Source organism: Solea senegalensis, linkage group LG11 (genome assembly GCF_019176455.1).
Source record: "Solea senegalensis isolate Sse05_10M linkage group LG11, IFAPA_SoseM_1, whole genome shotgun sequence".
Lineage (NCBI taxonomy): Eukaryota > Metazoa > Chordata > Actinopteri > Pleuronectiformes > Soleidae > Solea > Solea senegalensis.
In genome coordinates, this window is record NC_058031.1 from 5,070,768 (window position 1) to 5,094,492 (window position 23,725).

Here is a 23,725-nt window from a genome sequence, read left to right on the forward strand (position 1 = left end):
TATTTTGGTATTGTCAAGATATGGAGCATGACGTTTTTTCTAAGACTCTCAAACTTTGCAGGTAAGATCATCAAAGTATGTGAGGGTTCAGGATTTAAGGGGAGACATTGGATCTGGGCCCATGTCTTTCTATTTGCTGTGAAAGTGCGCCCCCGTGTAGCCTTTGTCCTGGAACTGCACCCTGCTGTTTCTGTTTAGAGTCCTAAAACAAGTTCCGCCAACCTGCTGTAATAAACCATCCTGTCATCTCCACCCTGACATTCACTTCTTAATATTCTTCTTCCTGTATAACGTTAACTCTTCAACAAAGTCCCAGTGAGCCACAGAGTTTCTCTGAGCTCTTCCTCCACCTTCCCCTTGACAGATTTCCACTGTCATCCTTTTAAACGGCTCAGCGTGCCTAATCCTGACGACTGACCACCGAGGATATGGGGACACGTTTGTCGTAATATTTCTAGCCTTTATGTGCCTTCATAGATTAAGAAGGAAAAAAATAGAATATATTACAGTTTACATTTACTGGAGTGAGAAATTAACAGAAAGCAGCTTTAATTGGATTTGCAGGCTGCAGGCAGGCGGTGAGCAGGATGGCCCTGTAGCCTCTTCTGAGCTGTACCGACACGCTGCATATGGATATGAAGAGAAGACAGGCTGCAGGTGGTGCTTCCTTCAAAAACTCTCTCTGGAAAGTTTTGCATCTGTGATCCATCACGCATCGCAGATTAACTGAGGAGTTGATGGTGGGATCTGTTTTGTGGCGTTAAACTGCGGACATGGATGGGGCAAAGAAAGGTAGGGAATCGACAGCAGCACTGCAAAAATTTACACTCATGTAGCACATAGTAAAATAACTCATAGAAATAGACCTATTTTGTCTGCTACAAAATATGTCAGTGCTGTTTAACACATCAAAACATCTATAATGCAGTTTGTTTAAAGCATTTACTTTGAATTAAAGTGCACCTTGTGTCATATTCAGTGTTGTAAATATATATAAGTGTATATCCATGTGCTTCTGTACACATGATTGTGAGCATTCCTCTGTAGTTTGTACGGGAGTGAAATAAAAAGTGTCCCCACACACAGGCTTATTATTCAGCAGGATGTGGTCAACAGGTGTTCCTGGGCTGAGTGCCACACTGCTCCCAATAAGGAAGTAGGTCACATCTGGTATAAGGGCCATCAGGACAGAATACCTGTCTGTCACTGCAGCTATAGTAAGATAATAAAATATGTGCTGATGTCAACAAAGCATCGAGATTTGTGACCAAACAAAATTGACATCCTTCTCTATTAACGGTGCAGTGCGCACATAGAAATGATTTTAAGTCCAGGATTTTATGCAAGTCCAGTTTTTAGGTTTTTTTTGTTTTTGTTTTTTTTTAATGTGGACTTAATATTTAAATAAAAATCGCTAATATCTTGTGGTATCTTTTATTTACCGAAGATGTTCATAATTTTGTGTCTATTTAGTAATACAACCCAAATTACTTATTACACACTTGTTTTTTCCACAAAACCACCAAAGACTACGTCTGTAGAACTCTGGATATGAAGTGGGGTTGTAGATTTTACACCTACCAGAAGTTTCTTTGTTTTGGTTCACTTTAATTGTGTTTAGTGACAGGAATGGTGTCCACCAGTATAACTCACCCACTATGTATGTCTGTAACCCCAGATTTATCATATATTCTCCACATTAGATTTAAATCCCAATGTCCATGACTGTAACACCTGTATTAGCTTCATTCCTTCATTTTGTGTGTCCTTTTTTTTAACAGATGCTCCCCCTGGGGGCGATGCAGGCAAGTCAGACACCCTCGGGTCAACTGGCTCCTCCAGAAAACGAGGTGGGGGGGCCAAGAAGGCGATGCAGGCGAACAAGTCTGCACTGCGGGCCCCCCGAGCTCTCTGCTGCCTCACCCTCAGCAACCCCATCCGTATGGCTGCACTGGCCCTAGTGGAGTGGAAATATCCTTTCATGGTGGGGGGTGTCAGTGTATGTTTAAAAGCACAGTCCTGCTTGTGAAACCTGTAATGTGTTAATAAGTTATTGTTGGTGTTGATGTTACTGTTGTGCAGGGATTTTCCTGTACAGATGCACATCTGAGGCTTTTTAAAATCCTTAACTTTAATTCTCAGGCCCTTTGATATTTTCATTCTACTTGCCATTTTTGCCAACTGTGTAGCCATGGGTGTAACCAAGCCATACCCAGACGATGACTCTAACGCTACCAATCACCAACTGGTAAGGTTCCATCAGAGAAATATATCATACAGTATTTATTTAGTAGTGTGTTTGGTGGTTGTTGTTGTTGTTGTTGTTGTCGTTGTCGTTTTGTGAGGGGCTTGGTAAACATATATCAGACCATGGTACACTGAGATATAACAGAAGAAAACAATACGTTGAGATTCTGAATAATACACTGAAATGTGTTATTATATAGCACTTTTGTTCTGGACAAGAATTAAAATAAGGCTGATTTAAACCAAACAAGCAGCTGAGAGAGTACAGTACAGCGCTAAAAAAAAATGTTTTATGGAATGTAAAAACTCAATCTATATACTCCACAAGAATAATGATCCAATCTAACCTACACTGAACAAATACTTATCTAAAGGATCCTGTTTATGTAACATCACAGTCAGAGTGTCCATCACAAAGACGTGAATGGATGTTAAATACATAGCTGAAAAAAATAAATGACTGCAGATGTTCCATATCTCAATTTTATATACTTATATACTCAATCATTGGAGATACAGCATTCCTATAATATCTACATTCCTGCTGTCCAAGGCAGGTTTACTGGTGAAGGTGGCAACAATAACTGAGAAAGAAATCGTGTTCTGTTGGATTGTAAAGGTATTAGAAGGCAAACGTTACACTGTGACCTTAGCTATGTGACCCTGTCAGGGATCATGACATGACTTAAACACCAACCATCTGCCTCATCTCACTTCCCCTGTCCCTATGTTGCTCTGTTTCTTCTTTTTTCATTTTTGATCATTTTTCTTTGCAAATTATGTGATATCCAATTTTTTTTAATAAAAACAATATTTTTAACATTATTATATTGCTCTGAAAGGTCATGATGTAGTTCGCAAACTCAAAGGAATCAGAATGGACAGATTTGATGTGATTTTAGCTGAAGCATTAGCTCAGAACACATACCACGCAATAAGGGTGAGACCTTACTCTTGGTTTCAGTCTGACCCTTTGCTGCATTTATTCCTCTTTTATTTCCTGCTTTCAATAGCAAGACTATTAAATCAAACAAAAATAACAAAAAAAAATGAATGAACACTTTAAAATTTATAGTAGCAGGGACACAGACACAAAGAGTTGCAGCAGGATAGATGTAAGTAGATCCCTTTATTGGATTTCACAGAGGAGCTAAGCTGACGGTTTAAGATTCACTTCCTTACAGAGACCTACTCACTTCATACCATTGTTTTGGATCATGTTATAATGATCAATATAGTTTTCTTCTTACACCCTTATTTTACATCCAGCCTCATCATGCATGAATTGATGTAGGTTAGTAATAATTAGACGCTCACGGCTGCCAAAAAGGGATTTAGTGATGAGACTTAAGCTTGTGTCAGGCACTGGGTTAAGAGGTTAGAGTGTCACTGCAACCATCCCATAATAACAACAAATGTGACGTAGCAGGAAAAAGACAATTAATGACACTTATTGGTGTCTGGAGTCAGGGGCTTTGCAACAGTTTACCCAGAGGAGATCTGAATGTTAGAGCCAGGTCATACTTACTATGATCCAGGTCCACAAGAGCCACCTCGTATTTATCAGCATGTGCATATTTATGCCCAAGGTTCCTTTAGTGCTCTTTAGTGCTGAGTTTACACATACGCTGACCTCCTCTTAATACCTCAGGCAGGTTTCCATAGCATGTCCTTTGTTCTTATTTGACCTAAACAACAGCCAACTGGACTGGAAAGTGTTATACTGTGATGCTTTGCAGTCCATGCAAGAACTGGCACTGAAGCCTGCAGTCGTCCAGTATGTTCTACGCAGTCAACTGTGGAAATAGCCAGATGGGGCAGACAGAATTTGCAATGCATGGACTCTCAATGTCTCTTTTGTGAAAGTTATTGGAAAGTTTCTGTCTTTATTTTACTGTGACATTTCCTTCAATATTCCTCCGTCATTATTCCTCTCAGACACACTAACATTTAAAAAAGGTTGTTGCTAATTGCATCCCAACATCACAATTTCTTTTCTTCACAGGAACAAGTTGAATACGTCTTCCTCGTCATCTTCACCATCGAGACCTTCACTAAAATTCTTGCCTACGGTTTGGTCATGCACCCCAGCGCCTACATACGCAGCGGATGGAACTTGCTCGATTTCATTATCGTCATCGTCGGGTATCGTTTAGTCCTTGTTTTCTTTATTTCATGTAACTAGGAAGTCAAATAGAGAATAGAATTTATTTTGCGTGACTTAGTCAGTTGTGTCTTTCATGGTGAAGTGCAGCAGTTGTGTGTGTGCATACGCAGGTTGTTCAGTGTCATAGCAGAGGCCATGACAGATCATAAGCCAGGAGAGGCCCATCATGCTGCAGGAAAACCTGGAGGCCTGGATGTCAAAGCGCTCAGAGCGTTCAGGGTGTTGCGACCACTTCGACTTGTATCTGGTGTACCAAGTGCGTTTATCGTTTGTTTGTTGAGTGTCTGCGTTCAGACGCTTCCTCCCATATGCACCACTTTAAAGTTTGCGTGTTTTGTCTCGTCAGGCTTACAGATTGTGTTGAACTCCATCATGAAAGCCATGGTGCCCCTTCTCCACATCGGTATGTTGGTCATGTTCGTCATCATCATCTACGCCATCATCGGCTTGGAGCTCTTCATCGGCAGGATGCACAAGACGTGTCACTTCACCACCACAGGTCTGTGCTCTCTGAACCTTTAAGATCCAGTCCGTGTGTGGAAATATCTGAAACACTTTGTAACGTTATATTTTTGTTATTTTTATTATATAACGGTGAGAATGCAGATTGTAACAAACACTTCCTTCTTTTCCATGCATGTTTGCCTAAGTACATATAAAAGGCTTATTCTCAGGTTAAGAAAGCCAAAAATATTAATGTGAATTAATGTACATTATTTCACAGCAGCCATATTGACATGTCACGTCAGATGAATTGCAGGCGTAAATAATCAAAGGACTGAATGGCTGTGTTCCATTTACCATCGTTAATTGGATCTCTATCATCTATGCTTTTCTCGGTAAAACATGTCAAAATGGCTGCTTCCAAAAGGACTGTTGTCATTGTTTGATCCGTCACACACTGAAGGCAGGGGCCAGCAGGAACTGATCGAACTAGCAGTATTTAATATTGCATCTTTGTATGATTATCACTGACATCATTTTAAACAAAATGCTGTTGTGAGACATATTAAGTGGCCAACTTTGAACCTATGGGTAGTTTATTCAATTTCTGTCAATGTATCCTCCTAAATGCTCCTAATCCTAAAAAACATTAATACAGTTTTCATGCTTATGGCTTTCTCCTTGACCTCCTATTCTGTGCTCCAGGTCTCATAGTGGAGGACGACCCCTCACCCTGTGCTTTTGCCGGTTCCGGTCGCTTTTGCGTGGACAACGGGACTGAGTGCAGGGGCAAGTGGGAGGGTCCCAACGGCGGCATCACAAACTTTGACAACATCTTCTTTGCCATTCTGACAGTTTTCCAGTGCATCACGATGGAGGGCTGGACAGATGTTCTCTACTGGGTAAACAAACATGCTGCTCAAGACCTTTGCAGTGTACGTGTCAAGTCTGAACTTTAAGTACAACACTCTGTGTCTCTATACAGATGAATGACGCCATTGGTTTTGAAATTCCATGGGTTTACTTTGTGTCTCTCGTCATCTTTGGATCGTTTTTCATCATCAATCTTGTATTGGGTGTGTTGAGCGGGTGAGCGATCAATCACTGCACTGCAAACCTCAATTTCCTGTCACACTTGTTATTTTATAAAAGACAAATCCCCTGATTTTCTGTGTGTGTCTGTGTTTATACACAGAGAGTTCTCCAAAGAAAGAGAAAAGGCTGTGGCACGTGGCGAGCTGCAGAAGGCGCAGGAGAGCAAACAGATGGAGGAAGACATGATTGGCTACATGGACTGGCTCATAGAGGCTGAGGATGTGGACGAGGAAGGAAACAAACGTTAGTCAAATTTCCACGGATGTACACACAGTCAGGTCCAAGCAACACTTACAACACTAATTGTGAAACCAAATATTGTCATTAAAGGTGCTGCGATTGCAAAGAAAAAGATGATGAAGAAGTTTGGCTGGTACAAACACAGTGAGGATGGTGGAGGTATACGTCAGCTCTCTCTGTCTAGTATTGTCTTCATCATTATGATCGGATTTTTCTCTAACTGTGCTTGTTCCTGTGGTCTCAGCCGAGTCAGACTCAGATGATGACATAGCTTACCTCGACGATGACAGTGGCTTCTGTGCATCCCTCATGTAAGTAAAGTAACAGCAATCGTTTTTATTTATGATTAACACACTGGAGAATTGCATCATGTTGTGCTGATTTCTCTTTCTCCAACTGTCTTGTTTTGTCAGGGCAAAGATGATGGCTAATAGCTTCTGGTAAGATTTTCAATATTACAAACTGTGTACATGACAAAAGTCAAAATCAGTGCTGTTGTTGAGCTGATGTAAAAGTGTATCATAATGGTGTCATAAAGCTGATAAGTTTTTTTTTCCCAGTTAAAAATCCCAAGTATTTGTAATATCTAATATCTAAGTAGTTAAACCTGACAATGTGGAGGACAATAGAAGGATAAATTCCCCTGAAACTGAAGGAAAGAAGGTCTTTTAAGCCGTTGTACACTTATACAAACACACTGGACCTTTAAACCTTTATGCTACTGTCAATGTGCTCAGTCACGTCTTTCTTAACACAGTGTCATGTCCACTCTCTGTTTAGTGACCAGTTGTGTCAGCTGAATCACAATTTTAGGAAGAACTGCCGTGTTGCTGTTAAAACCACAAACTTTTACTGGTTGGTTCTCCTGCTGGTGTTCCTCAACACTGTGGCCAGTGCTTCTGAGCATTACGGACAGCCAAAGTGGCTCACAGAAATGCAAGGTAGGAGCACTCACCTCCTTTTCAACTTAACCTTTGCTGATTTTCCCCCCCTTTGCTCAGATTACGGGCCGTGGAAACATGACTCCCTCTTCTCTTTTTGTCTGGCAGAGCGAGCCAACAAGATCCTGTTGCTGCTGTTCACTCTGGAGATGCTGATGAAGATGTACGCCTTTGGTCTGCAGATCTATTTTATGGCGCTTTTCAACCGTTTCGATTGCTTTGTGGTGTGCGGCGGCATCCTGGAGACTATGCTTGTCGAGATGGATGCCATCCCGCCCATCGGCATCTCTGTGCTGCGGTGCATCCGACTGCTCAGGATATTTAAAATGACTCGGTAATTAATGACAGGGCTCCACAAAGCAATCAACTCCAGCCCTGACGCATCTTGTGTGTATTTCCTGAACTTTTATCTGTACTTTCCTCTTGTTTCCAGACACTGGGCTGCTTTGTCGGACCTGGTCAACTCACTACTTAACTCTATGAAAGCTATTCTCTCCCTTCTTCTCCTGCTCTTCCTCTTCCTCATCATCTTTGCCTTGCTGGGAATGCAGTTGTTTGGAGGCAAATTCAACTTTGATGAGATGCAGATGAAGAGAAGCACCTTTGATTCGTTTCCTCAGGCTCTGCTCACCTGTTTCCAGGTGTGATGTTTCACACGCTTTTCACTTTTCAATAATACTAACTGTACAGCATTTACTGTGGTATGAATTACAACTGTGTGACTCAACCTTCTCTGACGGTCTGTCTTTGCAGATTCTCACTGGAGAGGACTGGAATGCCGTGATGTACGACGGCATCATGGCCTATGGAGGACCCATCTTCCCCAACATGGTGGTGTGCATGTACTTTGTCATCCTTTTTGTCTGTGGCAACTGTATCCTTTTTTTCAGCAAGTGGTCAACAAACCAACAATGCTTGAAAATTGATTTTTTTATGATCCATAAACTGTGGTCCGAACATTACAGTCAGGTTCAGGTTACTTGATTGTAGATTTCTCTTGCTGCAAAGAGGAAGGAGTTCTCAAAGGCTTAAATATCAGGCCTCAGCAGTAGAAAAAACACTAAAATCATGCAAAGTAAAATAGAGCTTTCCAATAAACCTGTGAGCCAAGAGTCACTAGGGATTATTTGTCATAAATTATGATTGCAGCTGTAATAAAGCAGTTTATTGTTGTTGTTTTACACTTTTGGAAATTCACCAAAAAGAGAGTGAGAGTCATCGTTATACATATGTGGATATTATGTTCTGTCTTTTGATTCCCAGTGGATCAAATATGACTCCTTCATTTCTTGAGATTAGACATTCTGCTCAACGTCTTCTTGGCTATCGCTGTGGACAACTTGGCAGGAGGTGGCGGGAAGAAAGACGTGGAGTAAGTTTGATACAAAAGGTGGTAATAAGTGAGACGCTACATAAAATGTTTATATTTCAAAGCAATTCATAAAAATGGTATCGTACTCTCCTGAATGAATCCTGACATTCATTATTCCAGAGAGAAAAAGGAAGAAGAGGAAGAGTGGGACGATGATGAAGAGAAAGAGGATGAAGACACAGGGGTAATAATGTTTTCCTGATGCTATAATAATGTTTTTATTTACTGAGTCATCAAAGTTAATGAAGGCTGATTGTGTGTTTTTGTCTGTAGAATGATGAGGACGACTGGCAGGAAAATGAGGAGCTGAGAGCCATTGAAGGACTTGAAGGTGACTGTGATGGACGCCATTAGCCTGCAGGAGGAACATGTGACATGCAAATTAACACGCATACCTTTTTTTGCTCTGTATTTTATTGTAGGAGTGGCTCCATTAAAGCCAGATTTCTCAGGGCCCAAAGAGAAGATCGTGCCGATTCCTGACGGAAGCTCATTCTTCATTCTTGGAAAGAAAAACTGGTATTTTGAGAATGGACACTAGATTTGATCGTTCACACTCAACCCAGTGATATTCAAAAAATCTATAATAGTCTTACTTCTAACTAATTTAGCATTTAGATGTGTAATATGTCTTCATTTAAAACCACTTATGTAAAAACCACCTTTCTTATTGTGTGTGTTTAATTCCCTTGCATTTCTCAGTTTGCGAGTTGCCTGCCACAACCTCATCCATCACCCCTACTTCACCAACTTCATCCTCATCTTCATCATCTTCAGTAGTATTTCCCTGGCTGCTGAGGATCCAATCAAATCCCACTCATTCAGAAATATTGTAAGAACAACCACATCAGAGCTTCATCAGTAGCTCCTCTTGCAATCGTCTCACCTGCCCTCATACTGATTTCTCGTTTCCTCAGGTGCTCGGTTATGCCGATTATGTGTTCACATCCGTTTTCACGGTGGAGATTGTACTAAAGGTGATGGTTACATTGGAGAGTGATGATGTGCATAAACCTGTGTCATTTGACAATGTTAATGCTCAGTGTCTTTCACCTCCTCTCTCATGTCTAGATGACAGTGTACGGAGCTTTTCTGCACACCGGCTCCTTCTGTAGAAACGCCTTCAACCTCCTCGACCTGCTGGTTGTCAGTGTGTCGTTAATGTCTTTCTTCCTGCAGTGAGTAGATTTGTGTCTAACTCAAACTCTTATAATGAACTTAAAGCGTTATACAAACGTATGAAGCTCATTAAATGTGTTAGCTAATAAGGGATGGAGAAGAGGTGAGATTTAAAAAGTTCAAAACTTCTCCCCACTCCTTTTGAACATTTATTTCATTAATTTCAGTCTTATTACTATGTCTTTCTTTGTCAATTATGTTTGTCTGTTTTCTTTTACATAAAACCACTCATCAATCATAAAAACGGAACACTTTACATTATCCAGTGAGACCTGCTCTTGTTTTAGACATCGTAGTACAATACAAAACATCACAATGCGACACAATACAATATGATATTATTTGTTTTGGGCTCAGTGATGCTGCATACATCACAAGCAATACATATAAGCTACACATATCACAAACATATTAAGTAAAAAAACAAAACATTAACATTATAATTATCAAGCTTCCAACATTGCACATGATCACACATTGCACTCCAGATGGTATTGCACATAAATGAACAGCATAATGTACAGACGGATAATAATAATAACTTATAGCACCTTTCATACAAGGATTGCCGCTCCAAGTGTTTCACAATAAAAGGAAATCGAATTTAAAAAGAAAAAAGATGCAAATACAACAATAAAAGGCTCGAGTCAAGAGGTTTAAACCCAGTTTTAACTTTAAAATTAACCAAAAAACAGCAAATAAAACACAACACAGAGTGGAATGAAAAGGAGTTATTAGAAGGCTAGAGTAAAAAGATAGTTTTTAAAAAACATCTAGTGAGCTGGCTTCACGGATATCTAAAGATAGTGTCTTCCAAAGTTTAGGAACGTTCTTTACCAAAGATCATAAAGATCCGAAATGCTGAAAGAAGAACAGCACAAATTTGTTTTCCCTATTACTTTCACGGTGGACAAGTCGAGCCAGAGTTCATTATTATTACTTTATTTTTATTAGTTCATTGGTTCTTTATTATTAATTATTACAAATTCTCTAAATGCTTTTTGCTCCCAGTTCAAGTGCAATCTCTGTGGTGAAGATTCTCCGCGTGCTCCGTGTGCTCAGGCCTCTTCGAGCCATCAACAGAGCTAAAGGCCTCAAGGTGAATTCATTTTTATCTTTCATCATATGAAAGTGGGCATATCGCACCGTATAGTTACGTTATTGGCATTTCTGTGGTCGATCAGTGTGTGTAAAGTTATCTTACGGCTGCATTATGTTCAACAGAATGTGGTGCAGTGTGTGTTTGTGGCGATCCGCACCATCGGTAACATCCTGATCGTCACAACGCTCCTTCAGTTCATGTTTGCGTGTATTGGAGTTCAGCTCTTCAAGGTAGATTTTCATGCTGGTTTTCTTGTCTCTCTTGTGTGTGTTTTTTTTATTAACATAAATCACAAGGACATTTTTTAACTTTTTTTAATGGTTTAATTTTTGTGTTTCTTGTTACAGGGCAGATTCTACAGCTGCACAGATGAAGCCAAACACACTCCAGACGAGTGCAAGTCAGTTTTATTCTATTGTTTCTCAACATATATACATAAAGACCCTTTAAAAACCCTTAACATGCTCTGTGTGTGTGTTCTAAAACACGTGTGCGTGTGTGTGTTGATTTTAGAGGAACATATGTCGTCTATAAAGACGGGGACATGAACCACCCCATGGTGAGAGAGAGGATTTGGCAAAACAGCGACTTTAACTTTGACAATGTGCTGAACGGCATGTTGGCTTTATTCACCGTGTCGACGTTTGAAGGCTGGCCACTGTAAGTCGCAACGTTTGCAAAGTTTTTACTTAAAAGCATAAGATACAAGTGGTTTTAAAAAAAGAAGCAAAAAAAGCCCAGATGTTGCACACTTTTAAAAAGGCTAAATGTAAATATAATTTTCTATTTGTTTATTATTCTTGTCTTTCTAATTTTGTACATCTTATTTTATACTTTGCACAACAATTTTGTTCTTATTTATATACAAGGACAACAAAAAAGCAAATTGATATGTAATACAGCTATAACAGTAAACAGTACACAATTAAATGAAGAAATAAAAAATCGAAAATATACAGTTTATAAAACATATAGAATATGTGCAATTCCACTGCAAGTTAAAGAACTGTACAGATAGTGCAGAGGGGAAAACCCAGTTGTGCAAAAATAGTGTGTTTTGCTTTTTTTTATCCAGGAAATGGTTGTCTCACCTTTATTTATTTTATTTACATACATACAGGCTCCTTTACCGGGCTGTGGATGCCAATGCCATAAACCGTGGACCCATTTACAACTACCGAGTAGAAATCTCCATCTTTTTCATCATCTACATCATCATCATCGCCTTCTTCATGATGAACATTTTTGTGGGTTTCGTCATCATCACGTTCCGAGAGCAGGGAGAGGCCGAGTTTAAAAACTGTGAACTCAACAAAAATCAAGTTAGTTTGACTTAGTTTGACAGAGTATTTGTATCATTGTCCTGTTGTGAATAACGTTCACTCCTCTTTTACCCCGTGCAGCGCCAGTGTGTGTACTACGCACTGAAAGCTCAACCCATAAAGATTTACATTCCCAAAAACCCATCACAGCTCAAATTCTGGAGAATTATCAACTCCAGCCAGTTTGAATATGTGATGTTTGTGCTAATTCTGGGAAACACTCTCACTCTGGCTATTCAGGTACCTCCTCACACAGACCACTCAAAAAGATACAGTAAATATAGTATTTTAAACATTATAATACATCTGTTTACACTTGTGTCCCTCAGCATTACGAGCAGTCTAAGAATTTTACCTCCGTCATGGACATCCTCAACATGATCTTCACTGTGGTTTTCACCATAGAGATGATCATCAAGTTGCTGGCTCTGCGGGTTCATGTGAGGCTTTTGCACGTTTCATAATACCGACAGACGCCACTGTATATTTTTCACTTTAACTCTGATTATTCCTGCTTATGCAGCATTACTTCATCGACCCGTGGAATTCATTTGACGCTTTGATTGTCGTGGGGAGCGTGTTAGACATCGCAGTCTCAGAATTCAGTGTAAGTAAATGTGGCCTTGGAATAAGCGTGTTATATGTACAAAAAGGAAGAAAAAGGACATTTCACAGAGAGTGGAAAAGTGTTTACATCATTTCTAGTTTGCAAAGGCCTCTGTAGTTCCTTGACTTCCTTGAAAACCCTTATAATCAAAACAGGGAAACATTTTTTTTATCTCCAGGTAAAATAATACTGATGAGGATGTTTTTCAAAGTTCAAAAAAAGCAAGAACATGATTTAAATTAATCTGTGCAGCTGTTCCACTGATCCACACCCTTAACTGATGTACAGTGTTTCTTGATATTTGTTCCAAATGTTATTTCTACATTTCATTTCCTCTGAGGTGACATTGACGCTCTCTGGTTGTGAACAAATTCTGTATTCTTTTTGGCAGAAGATCATTTTTTTTTAAGTGCACAGGTCTTCAAAGTCCACTGAAATGTCTGTCACTGGACCTTTACTAAAAGTATAGGGGCATTTTGCTATCCAGTATTTATAAGCACATACAGTAGTTAATGCCTGTGCAAATGCTTGGCCCTGACATGCATCTAATAAATTCCAGTTGTTATTTGCTTGTCTTATTTTGGTCAAAGAGAATAAATGAATTTAGCTCCAAATTTGAATAATAACAAGTCAAAGAAGACTTCATAATAGTTACAGACCTTTTCAAGAGTAATGCAAAATAAACATTTAAATTAATGGTGTATAAAATGTGATCCTAATCTTAGTGACTGCTTAAAAGAAACTTTACACAACAATCACAGTCACACTTTTCACCAATTCACTTGTAGACACACTGATTATTTTCTCACACGCTGGTCTGTGGTTCAGTGTCTTGCAGATTGAAGGAGCTGGCGATCGAACTAGCGACCAGAAATTAAGAACTGGCTAGTAGTTTGTTCCAGAATTATGGTTATAATAAATACATTGAACTTTCTTTGACTAGTTTTAGATCAATACATCATTTCTAAATCTCAACTGCCATTCACTTCACAGAATAAGCAATAATTGTGTTGGGATTTAAATTTCTGTCTCCTAATGATTTTTGTTTGAATGTCTTTCCTCCTTGTCCGTGTCCACTTGTTATTGCCCGACACTCCAGGGAGGAGGTCATGGCGAGGTGGGTCTCAGATGTGTTTTAGGATTCATTCTTTTATTCTTCACACATGACACATGAAAACTGTATTTATTAACCCGTTGTTGTCTCTACACATTCTCCGTAAAGGGTAAAGGAGAAAGTGGGAAAGTGTCCATTACGTTCTTCCGACTGTTCCGAGTCCTGAGGTTGGTCAAACTGCTCAGTAAAGGAGAAGGTATTCGAACGCTTCTCTGGACTTTTGTCAAGTCCCTCCAGGTCAGTGCAGCGCTAAAAAAATATTCACAAAAAGTCTGAAAAAGAAAACCAAATAAAGGGTGGGTTTCAGTTTCTTGTATCTTAATCCCAGTTTTCATCTGCAGGCTCTGCCTTATGTCGGTCTGCTCATCGCCATGATCTTTTTCATTTATGCTGTGATTGGTATGCAGGTGAGTGATGCAGGACTGGAAATGCACATTTTCACTACCTAAACCCTGATGAGACAAACAAAGAGTTTGCCCATGGTTCAATAAAGTTATCCTCCAGGTTGAACTGTCTGTCTCTCACCACACACACTGTTCTGCTTGTAGACATTTGGGAGAGTAGCTGTTGATGACAACACAGAAATCAACAGAAACTGCAACTTCCAGACTTTCTTCATGGCTGTTCTGGTGCTTTTCAGGTGAGAGGTTTTTTTCAGGAAAGTGGCAGATGCTACTCTTGTGGCCAGGTTGTTTTTTGAACTCTTGTTTTTGAATGTATCAGATATACAACACAAATCCACACATTCTTTTTTAATGGAAGCAATTTCTCACCAGGAGTTCACCCTTTTTTGTATGTCCTTGTATTATTTAAACACTGACTTGTACATGTGTGAACAGTGGCGTACACAGACATTTGTAAATGTGGGGGCGAAAATTAAAATGGCACCTACTGCACATGCAGTATATCATTTCCCACATTCTCACACACCTGTGTAAAGCCATACATTAATCTAAAACCAAGATGAAGGATTTACTGATTTACAAGGAGGACAAATGACAGCAGTGCTTTGTCTCTGTCTTCCTTGAAGGTGTGCGACTGGAGAACAGTGGCAGGAGATCATGTTGGCAGCTCTGCCTGGAAGACGCTGTGACCCAGAGGCTGACATTGAACCCGGAGAGGAGTACTCCTGTGGAAGCAACTTGTCCTACGTCTACTTCATCAGCTTCTTCATGCTCTGTGCTTACCTGGTGAGTGCAGCTGAGGACAGCTACAAATCATCCTCAGATCATTTGCAGTTAAAACTATTCTCCTACTTTGACGCGAGTTAATAAAGCCTCTTGACTCTACGTTCAATTTAGGCATCATTGATTCACACTTGTGTTTTGCAGCTTATGAGGTGAGGTAGGATCAAAGTCAGATGAAAGTAGAGAGGATGGCATTACAACAGCAGCATTGCAGCAGTTTGAAAAGCTTACCCTCTCTTCTTCAATCCCCGGCTCTTTAACAGCCAAGGATTTTGTTAATCCAGGCAGCATACCCAAATCACAAAATCCTCATTTAAGAATGTGCAAATATTTCTGTAAATGTTCTGAGACCTCAGTGCCATTTTAAGACATTAAACTGATTAAAAGAAATATGAGATAAGAACAAGGTCTAATGTCAAATATATATCCATGGTGTGTTTGTGTGTAATGAGAGAAATACTCCCAGATCCCAGAATCCTTTAATTTTCATTCCAACATAGACAAGCCCAAATGAACTTTAAATTTATGACCTCCCCTTTTGTTTTAACCTCAAACACCTCACACAGATTTAATTTCACCATAAGTCCACTGTGGACCTTTATCTGAGCCATTATTCATTTTCTCAGTCTAAGCTCTTGGTCCTTAAAACCTGATTTACAACCACAGCGTCCTGGTTCATTTCCAGCTCTTCTCCGTATGTGTTTCATCTATGGAGTCTCCTTTTAGGTACTGCTGACATCCATCCGTGTGTTTATGGTCTTTGACATTTAGCAGAAACCCACCGAGTACTTTGAGGTGTCTTTGTGTATTTTTTTGACATCTGCTCCTAAATCACACTTTATAAGTCCCAAACTCATGGCCTCTCTCTTTCTGTCCCTCTCTTTCTCTCTAAGATTATCAACTTGTTCATCGCTGTCATCATGGACAACTTTGAATACCTGACACGAGACTGGACTGTGCTGGGCACCCACCACCTGGACGAGTTCAAGAGAGTTTGGTCCGACTACGATCCAGAAGCCACGTACGACTTGTTCCTGTCTGAAAGGCGGAACCAGTTTTTGATTGACAGCATTGCAGAAACATACTTGACAGCTGAGCCTCTTGTACCTCAGTCCATAGTTGCTAAGTCCGCTTGTTATAAGCGACTTTGGGCTTGTTTTTCTGTAATTTACAAATATTGGTAGTTGCAGGTTGGACTAAAGTGTAGTTGCATAATTTGGGCTTATTCCCAGCTCCATGAGTTTGATAGTTTGTCTGCTTGTTGGATCCGTCCACTCCTCCCTTTCCCCGTACACAGAGGTGACAGCAGAGTTTTTCCCACCCATGTATAAATAACTGGGCCTGAAATGAGTTTCCCCTCTTTCACACACCAGCACCCGCCACTGCAGTGCTCAGTAGCTGGATGTTGATTGATTTAAGAGCATGTGCATCAAGTTACATTCATTACTCCTCTCAATGTTTCCAAGAGATCCTCAGTTAATTGAATCACTCAGTAAATGACTGGCTTGTGTTTGTCCTGCAGCGGCCGTATTAAGCACATTGACGTCGTCACGATGTTGCGAAGGATTCAGCCACCTCTCGGTTTTGGAAAACTATGTCCTCATCGTGTTGCTTGCAAAGTAAGTCAACACAAAAGTCAGACTTCACTGAAGGTTTCTTGAACATGGACGCACAGATCTCACTCCGTCTGCCTCATCTCGTCCTCTCAGAGGCTTGTTTCCATGAATGTCCCTCTGCACGGTGATGGGACAGTCACCTTCAACGCTACTCTATTTGCTCTGGTGCGAACCTCGCTGAAGATCAAGACTGAAGGTGGCCAGCACATGCAAACACAGAAACTCTGTCACATGTGATACTATCCTGCTGAGTGTAATTAGGTGGCTGTATTTCTTAAAGGATTTCTTTGTGCCCCTCAGGTGCCATAGACAAGCAGAATGAAGAGCTAAAGCTGATAATTAAGAAGCTTTGGAAGCACACTAAGCCCAAGCTCATCGATGAAGTCATTCCTCCCCCTAGAGGTACTTTAGAAAATTACAAAGCTGTCAGCCATAATGGAAGAAAAGTAGAGATAAGAAAAGCAAAAAAAAATTCTTCTATAAATGTATTTCTAATCATATCTATTGAGGTGAAAGAGGTAAGAGCACAGGAAATGGATCAGTTCTTAAAAGTGTACTATTTCTTGCACAGAAGATGTTTTGTTTGAATCTTATTATCAAGAGAATTGATTTTTAGTTTCTCCTTCTCAGAATTCTGAGTTTAATGTCAGAACTCAAATATTTTTTTCCTCTGTGGCCCTAATCCTCTTCCGTATGCCTCCATCACTGACCACAATGATGTCATTTCATTCCTCTTTTCTCACTGCAGGTGATGAGGTGACATGTGGGAAGGTTTACGCCAGTTTCTTGATCCAGGACTATTTCAAAAAGTTCCGCAAACGAAAGGAAAGGGAGAGGAAATCCAAAAGGAAGGACAAGATGGCTTCTCTCCAGGTGACTTTGAAGACTGATTTCAGACAAACAAAAAAAACTGCTTTGAGAAATTGAGTGTGAATATGGATTTACCTTTTACATGGTTTGAAATGTGCGATTTTGTGTACATCTCTTTTAAAACATCCACGTTGTTTATTTCAAATTTATACTCTTATGGCTTGAGATTTCAAGATTTCAAGCTTTCAAGCAAAGGATTAACACATTTCAAAAGGAATATATGTAAAATATGTACAGCAGTGACTTTTAGAACAACGGCTATCCTTATTCATAACACTAGATGGAGTTAATTGACAAAGTTTCCATAAGAACACTGAACCACACAGATGCACTTACACTGTGTTCTTGTTCATTTACATGCAGTACGTACACAAACTGTTCCACTGTCTGTTTTATTTAATATAAACACTGAACCTTTTCTATTTATTGATGCATAGGAGCAAGATTAATAATGAAAGTGTGTCTGCTTTAGTAAAGCAGCAGATAATTACTATTCTTATAAACACTGGCAATGTGTAAAACACAGAGGGAGAGAGGGAGTTACTTTTGGGGAGGAGCAACAGACCAAAACATCAAACCGGAAACGTAAAGTTTGTGGTTTGTGAATACTTATTTACTGTTGTTTAACATTTTATATCTAAATACATTAAAATTCTTACACATAGCACCTTTAACACTGAGGGGTATATGTATGTATATGTTTTCTCAGCAAGGGCTGCGGACGCTGCAGGACCTGGCTCCAGAGATGCGTCTGGCACTCGCCAATGACCTGGACGAAGAGGAAGGCGCAGAAACATGTGATGAGGTTTTCGACAGTGGGCCTGGGACCTCGGTGACCACCACGCCCGCCAGCACGCCAATGCCACCCATAGAGATGCTGGTGGAACAGACGAGTGTGATCGTCGAGCCAGAGCCCAAAAAATTCAACATGGGCGTGATCACAGAGCAGGTCATGGGTCGACAAGAGCACCAGAGACCAGGATCAGAACTGGAAGCTGCAAGTGTTGTCATAAAGCAGCCTGTCAGGTCCAAGCCCCTGCCCACCAGGTGTGTTTCTCTCTTCTTTACATGATTCACTCCAAATTCACTTAAGTTTGTCCAAAGTCATAATGAGCTTCCTCTTTAACAGGGTGAACAGGGTGGACTCCCTCAGTGAGGTACCTGCTACTCCTCCTCCTCCTCCTCCTCCTCCACCACCACCTCCCCCAGAGACTCTGACAGCTGAAGAACCTGTGATGGCAGCTACAAGTGGAGCAGCCGAGCAGGTGTATATTGGTGAAGGTGATGCTTTGGGTCTGGCATCAGTCGACAGGTAAGATGCAAGAGCAACAGTGAGAACACAGCAGCAGTTTGTAATAAATGACTACAATAGGAAAAGTGTGACATTTTGCAAAAAAAACCACATAATTTTCCAGTTTGCAAGTTGTGGCCAACCAGGAAGTACAGTAAGAATATATTGAATAGCCACCAGGGGGGCGACTCCTCTGATGAATAGAGGTCTATGTGAAAATTAGCCTGCTTCTCCCTTGATTTATAGCATTTTCCTGAGGAGTTTATGGTCCCAGACACTCTTCTTCAATTGTACATGATCTCAGTTTTGTAAATTATTTCCCCTTTTTTAGAAACGATAAATCACACGGCACATGTGAGTGTACACCAGTGTGATTGACAGCTGGTATTGTCCAGATAGATAGATACTTTATTGATCCTCGAGGGAAATTCAAGCATGCAGTAGCACTTTACAGCAGCAGTGTAGGTTAGTCAGAAAGTAAACAAACAAGGCCTAACTGTTAGTAGGAGAAGTTTTAAAATAGCCTAAATATTAACTAGATAAAAAACTTAAACATATGCTACATAAATATAGTAGAATGCAAAGAAGCAGTAAAAGTACAATAAAATACAATGCAAAGAGGCAGGTTTACCAGATTGACTGTGTGAATTACAAGAGACTAAAAGTACAGAAGCGTATTGCTGCCACACATACAAAAAAAGGTGGGGTGCTCAGTATTACGTTATAACGAGAAACTGTCACATTATAACGAGATGTTTTCTCATTATAATGAAAAAACAACCTCATTATGGCAAAAAACAAATAATTTTATTTATTATCCTACATTTTTTTTAAGTATATGAGATTTAATAAACACATGAGACAGCTACAAGTAAAGGGACATCATTTTAATTCTCCTCAGACAAGGCTGAACATGCATCTTTGGGGCCTCCTAGTGGCTCAGGGGCCCATATGCATTTAGCCGGGTTTGGGTAACCACATAAATTAGCTCAGTTGCTTTGAGCCTTTAAGAATGATTAAATAACAGAATCTGTGATTCATAAAACATATAGTTATTGGAAATGGCTATTTTATCTATTTAAAATAATTGTGGCAAATGGCAGCAAAAATAAATAGAAGCACTATAAAGTGTGAAAAAGCTCATGATGGAATCTTGACATTTGCAGATACGTGTATCCAGAAGCTGTCTCTCCTGTACCGACTGAGACAGGCTACAATGGACAGAGTTTGGAAAGAGCGAACAGCATCGGGGAAATACCTTATGACACTTACGATGTGAATGACTTCAACGGTTACAGTGACACAAACGTGAATGGAGGGAGTGTCGCCACAAGCCCCACCCCCTATTCCACAAACGGATATAACGGGAGCGACTATGGCGGCTACAGTGATTACAACGGCAGCGTCATCAGCGCCAACGGTAACGGAAGTGCAGTGAATGGCTGCAATGATAATGGCAGCAGCGTGAGAGGTTACGCTGGGAATGACTACAGTGCAAATGAAAACGGCGGCTCACAGTTTGTCAGGAGGCGGCTCCTTCCTGCCATACCCAGAGGTGAGAAACCTATATGTGTTATATGTGTTGGTAACTGCAAGTTAAACTAATAATAAATGGCCCTCACAACAGCTTCAGGTTTTACTTTAGATTTAATTATCCAGTGTCAAAATTAGTGACACCTAATGGTGATTCTATCAAACAGAGGACCCCTCTGCTCACCCTTATCTTTCCCAAGTGTGTCAGGAAACTACGGTGGCCTTCACACACCTGAACGGGTGATGTTTTTACTTTTTTTTTGTGTAGTAACGTTCTGACTGGTTTATCCATTCAGGCTGCTGCAGAGACAATGCCACACAAAATAGCAGCCTCTGTAAAGAAAGGCCCTTGATTAATGCACATACAGTATGACAGGTGTATTCTAAGGTTGCAAAAACCAAGGAATTGCTATTTCAAAGCAGTTATACACTCATACAAATTCAACTTCTGCCAATAAAAATCCCAAATGTTACACACTGGATCTTTAAGAAAGCTTGTGTTCCAAAGAGTTTTAAGAATGTGGCTTTTTAGCAGGCAGAAAATGTCTACAAACAATGCAAAAGATTGTTGTATTATGATAAGTATAATGTGGAATAATCACAAATGGTATATTCAATAAATTGCACAGGTAGTTTGGGTGGAAGTGTTTTATCCGCTTGCACATACTTGAAATATTGATTTTTGTTCTAATGGTTACTTTTGCCCTCCCCCAATTTGTCTTGAAAAGTAAAAACTCACCTATCCTGACCTACTTCCCTAACACCGTCTTGCTTATCGTTTCAGGCCGTAAACCTACCTTCAACTTCCAGTGTTTGAGACCTCAGAGCAGTGTGGACGACGTCCCCATCCCAGGAAACTACTGTGGGAACTCATCACCATCCAGATCCCGTCTACAGGTAAAAACCCAGGACCTACACGTTCTCCAAATTCTTCTCTTTCACCCTTCTCATCGAGTCTCCCCTCACTCTTCTCCTGCTCTTACCACTTTCTTGTGTCAGGCGCAGCACAGCCTGGACTCTCGGCCCAGCAGTGTGTCCTCCATGTCATCCGTCTCCTGGACACACACAGCAGCAGCTGGCACCACTCCCGTACCGGGAATAATTGCCCCCTCGGGGCGCAGGGGCAAGCTCATCTACACTCCTATGATCCTGGTGGACGAAGCCGCCGGCACCAGCCAGCCACTGTGGGCCGACGGCTCTGCCAGCCTCCCTGCGGGAAGCCGTCCTGGATGGTACCCGGGTCAGGCCAGGAACTTCAGCAGCATGAGGATGCCACCAGTCAACCAGGGCTTCGTGAACAAAGGCAGCGCAGACAGTCTGGTTGAGTCGGTGAGTCAACATCATGTACAACTTACAATATAAACATCCACTTTATCATTTTTACTGTAATTCACGGCAGTTTGGGTTCACTGTTTTAAAACAGTTAAATCCTGTGTTAACAGATTTTAAAGATGGGAGTTAATTGACAGAAACTGAATATATGTTTTTTGTAAATAAAAATAAAATTGTTTTGCATTCATAGCCCTTGAACAAACTTTTAATACGTAATTTAAGCAAGGGCATTGCCTTACCATTTTTCTGCAGCAGCCTTAATGGACATTTTTTGAGTACAAGCAGAGGTGGAAAGAGTACTGAAAGTACCACTATTTTGATACAGTTTTACTAAAGTACTGGTCTAAAAGTGTACTCAAGTTTGTTTAGAATGTACTCAAAGTAAGTTACTTAGTTACTTTTTTAACAAGGTTGGGGTTCTTTCTTGTGTCATGCAAAAAGAACAAGCGGACACAAATCTCACATAAAAATTTTTTATTAAAGGCAAACCTTTGCAAATTAAATTGCTGACAAAATAAAATATGTAAACACATGACGTGTCAGTCAAAATGGGTCAAAGGTCACAAATGCTTCAACTTTCTCACTCACTCAGGACCATAATTAGCACCAATTCACCTGTCCGCTTCATTCACCTGTCCTCATCATTCACCTGTCCTTCATTCACCTGTCCTCATCATTTACCTGTCCTCATCAGTCACCTGTCCTCACCATTCACTGCCAAAGTTTCCAGAAATGTTGGCCTGAATTTTTCTAAATTCAAGCCAACATTTCTTTACTCAGTATTGGATGTGAATAGTAAAGTAGAAAAAAAGTATTGAAGTAAAAATTACTTATTTTTACAATTATAGTAATGCAAGTAAATGTAATTCATCACTTTCCACTGCTGAGTATAAGTATGTAAACAAGGAAGAAGAAGAAGGAGGGAGTGGTAGAGAGAGTTGTGAAAGTAAATGTATATTATTTCTGGTACACAAAGGCCACTGTAGTTCCTTGAAATGCTTGGGAATGCACTTGTTGTAAAGTTTCATCATTAGATGGCACTAATTCATACACATTGGATCTTTGAAATGGTATACAACAGAGAAAATGTATATAAGACTTTATTTGACAGAAATAACTGTTATGTTACGTGCACGTCTCATGCACAGGAGTCACGAACAACATAATTAGTGTCTTATATTTGTGTTTGTCTGCCTCTTTTTTTGTCTTTTTCCCAATGTCAGATCTTGATCTCCGAGGGTCTGGGTATCTATGCCAGGGACCCGAAGTTTGTGAGTTTCGCCAAGAAGGAGATTGCTGACGCCTGTCACATGAGCCTGGACGAAATAGAGAGTGCCGCCACTGACCTGATAGTACGTGGAGCCAGCCAGTCCATCTCTCGCTTTGAGGAGGACCTCGCCGACGAGATGAACTGCGTGATTTCTTACTGAGATCAGCTCAACAGATAGAAACTGTATGTTTTTGTCCTGTTTGGAGAAAAAGAAATGATGTGCTTTTGTTTGTGAATGCCAAAACACAAATGCACTTATTCTAAGAGCATGTCAGCATGTGGCAGGACTCAGCAAGGTTTCCCGTGAGCACCATGACTGCGGTGTTTTGCAGAAGAGCCTGCTGTAAAATGACAAACCATCATCACTGTAACACATTGTATTTTTTTTCCTTTTGTACCTTTTGTCATTGTCACTTCAAACAAGTAGTTTTTTTTCAGATGTAATCCTAGCACCAGCCTGTAAAGTCAGATTATCTTCTAATATTTATTAGATCGATAACAACTTTACACTTTGTTACAATGATGAGTCTGTGAGTGCCCAATTGCATTAGCTATTTGAGAGAAACATTCTATTATGATTTACTGAATATCCCCTAATATTAAGCACAGCAAAAAATAATGTATATATATATATCTTTTTGTCTAATGAGGTGTTGTATCCATTATGTATAAATAAAACAGGTTTTCTCTAATTGATTGTGAGCAGAATAGCCCCAAAAGTAACCAAAATGTTTTCGGGTTGTAGATTATGAACCGAGGAAGAGATTATTAGATGTTGGTAGTGATTCATTTGAAC

At 40.2% G+C, this 23,725-nt stretch overlaps 1 protein-coding gene across 1 annotated transcript; it reads left to right on the plus strand.

The window, feature by feature from the left end:
* The first annotated feature begins 129 nt into the window (after positions 1 to 129).
* Positions 130 to 23,621, plus strand: cacna1fa (calcium channel, voltage-dependent, L type, alpha 1F subunit a). Its single transcript, XM_044038813.1, has 47 exons — positions 130 to 792; positions 1,782 to 1,971; positions 2,143 to 2,248; positions 4,253 to 4,392; positions 4,525 to 4,670; positions 4,761 to 4,913; positions 5,564 to 5,760; positions 5,844 to 5,947; positions 6,054 to 6,196; positions 6,284 to 6,352; positions 6,438 to 6,504; positions 6,607 to 6,633; positions 6,974 to 7,134; positions 7,243 to 7,468; positions 7,568 to 7,775; positions 7,888 to 8,008; positions 8,434 to 8,506; positions 8,627 to 8,690; positions 8,780 to 8,837; positions 8,929 to 9,025; positions 9,209 to 9,338; positions 9,424 to 9,483; positions 9,578 to 9,684; positions 10,697 to 10,784; positions 10,910 to 11,017; positions 11,135 to 11,187; positions 11,301 to 11,447; positions 11,908 to 12,109; positions 12,191 to 12,349; positions 12,439 to 12,549; positions 12,633 to 12,716; positions 13,816 to 13,833; positions 13,939 to 14,067; positions 14,172 to 14,237; positions 14,379 to 14,470; positions 14,861 to 15,020; positions 15,911 to 16,038; positions 16,540 to 16,636; positions 16,727 to 16,829; positions 16,934 to 17,035; positions 17,382 to 17,506; positions 18,213 to 18,550; positions 18,633 to 18,815; positions 19,961 to 20,349; positions 21,112 to 21,224; positions 21,327 to 21,656; positions 22,883 to 23,621. Exons 1-47 carry the CDS (start codon positions 774 to 776, stop codon positions 23,087 to 23,089), a joined length of 6,198 nt encoding a protein of 2,065 aa, XP_043894748.1. The 5' UTR covers positions 130 to 773; the 3' UTR covers positions 23,090 to 23,621.
* Positions 23,622 to 23,725: the final 104 nt, after the last annotated feature.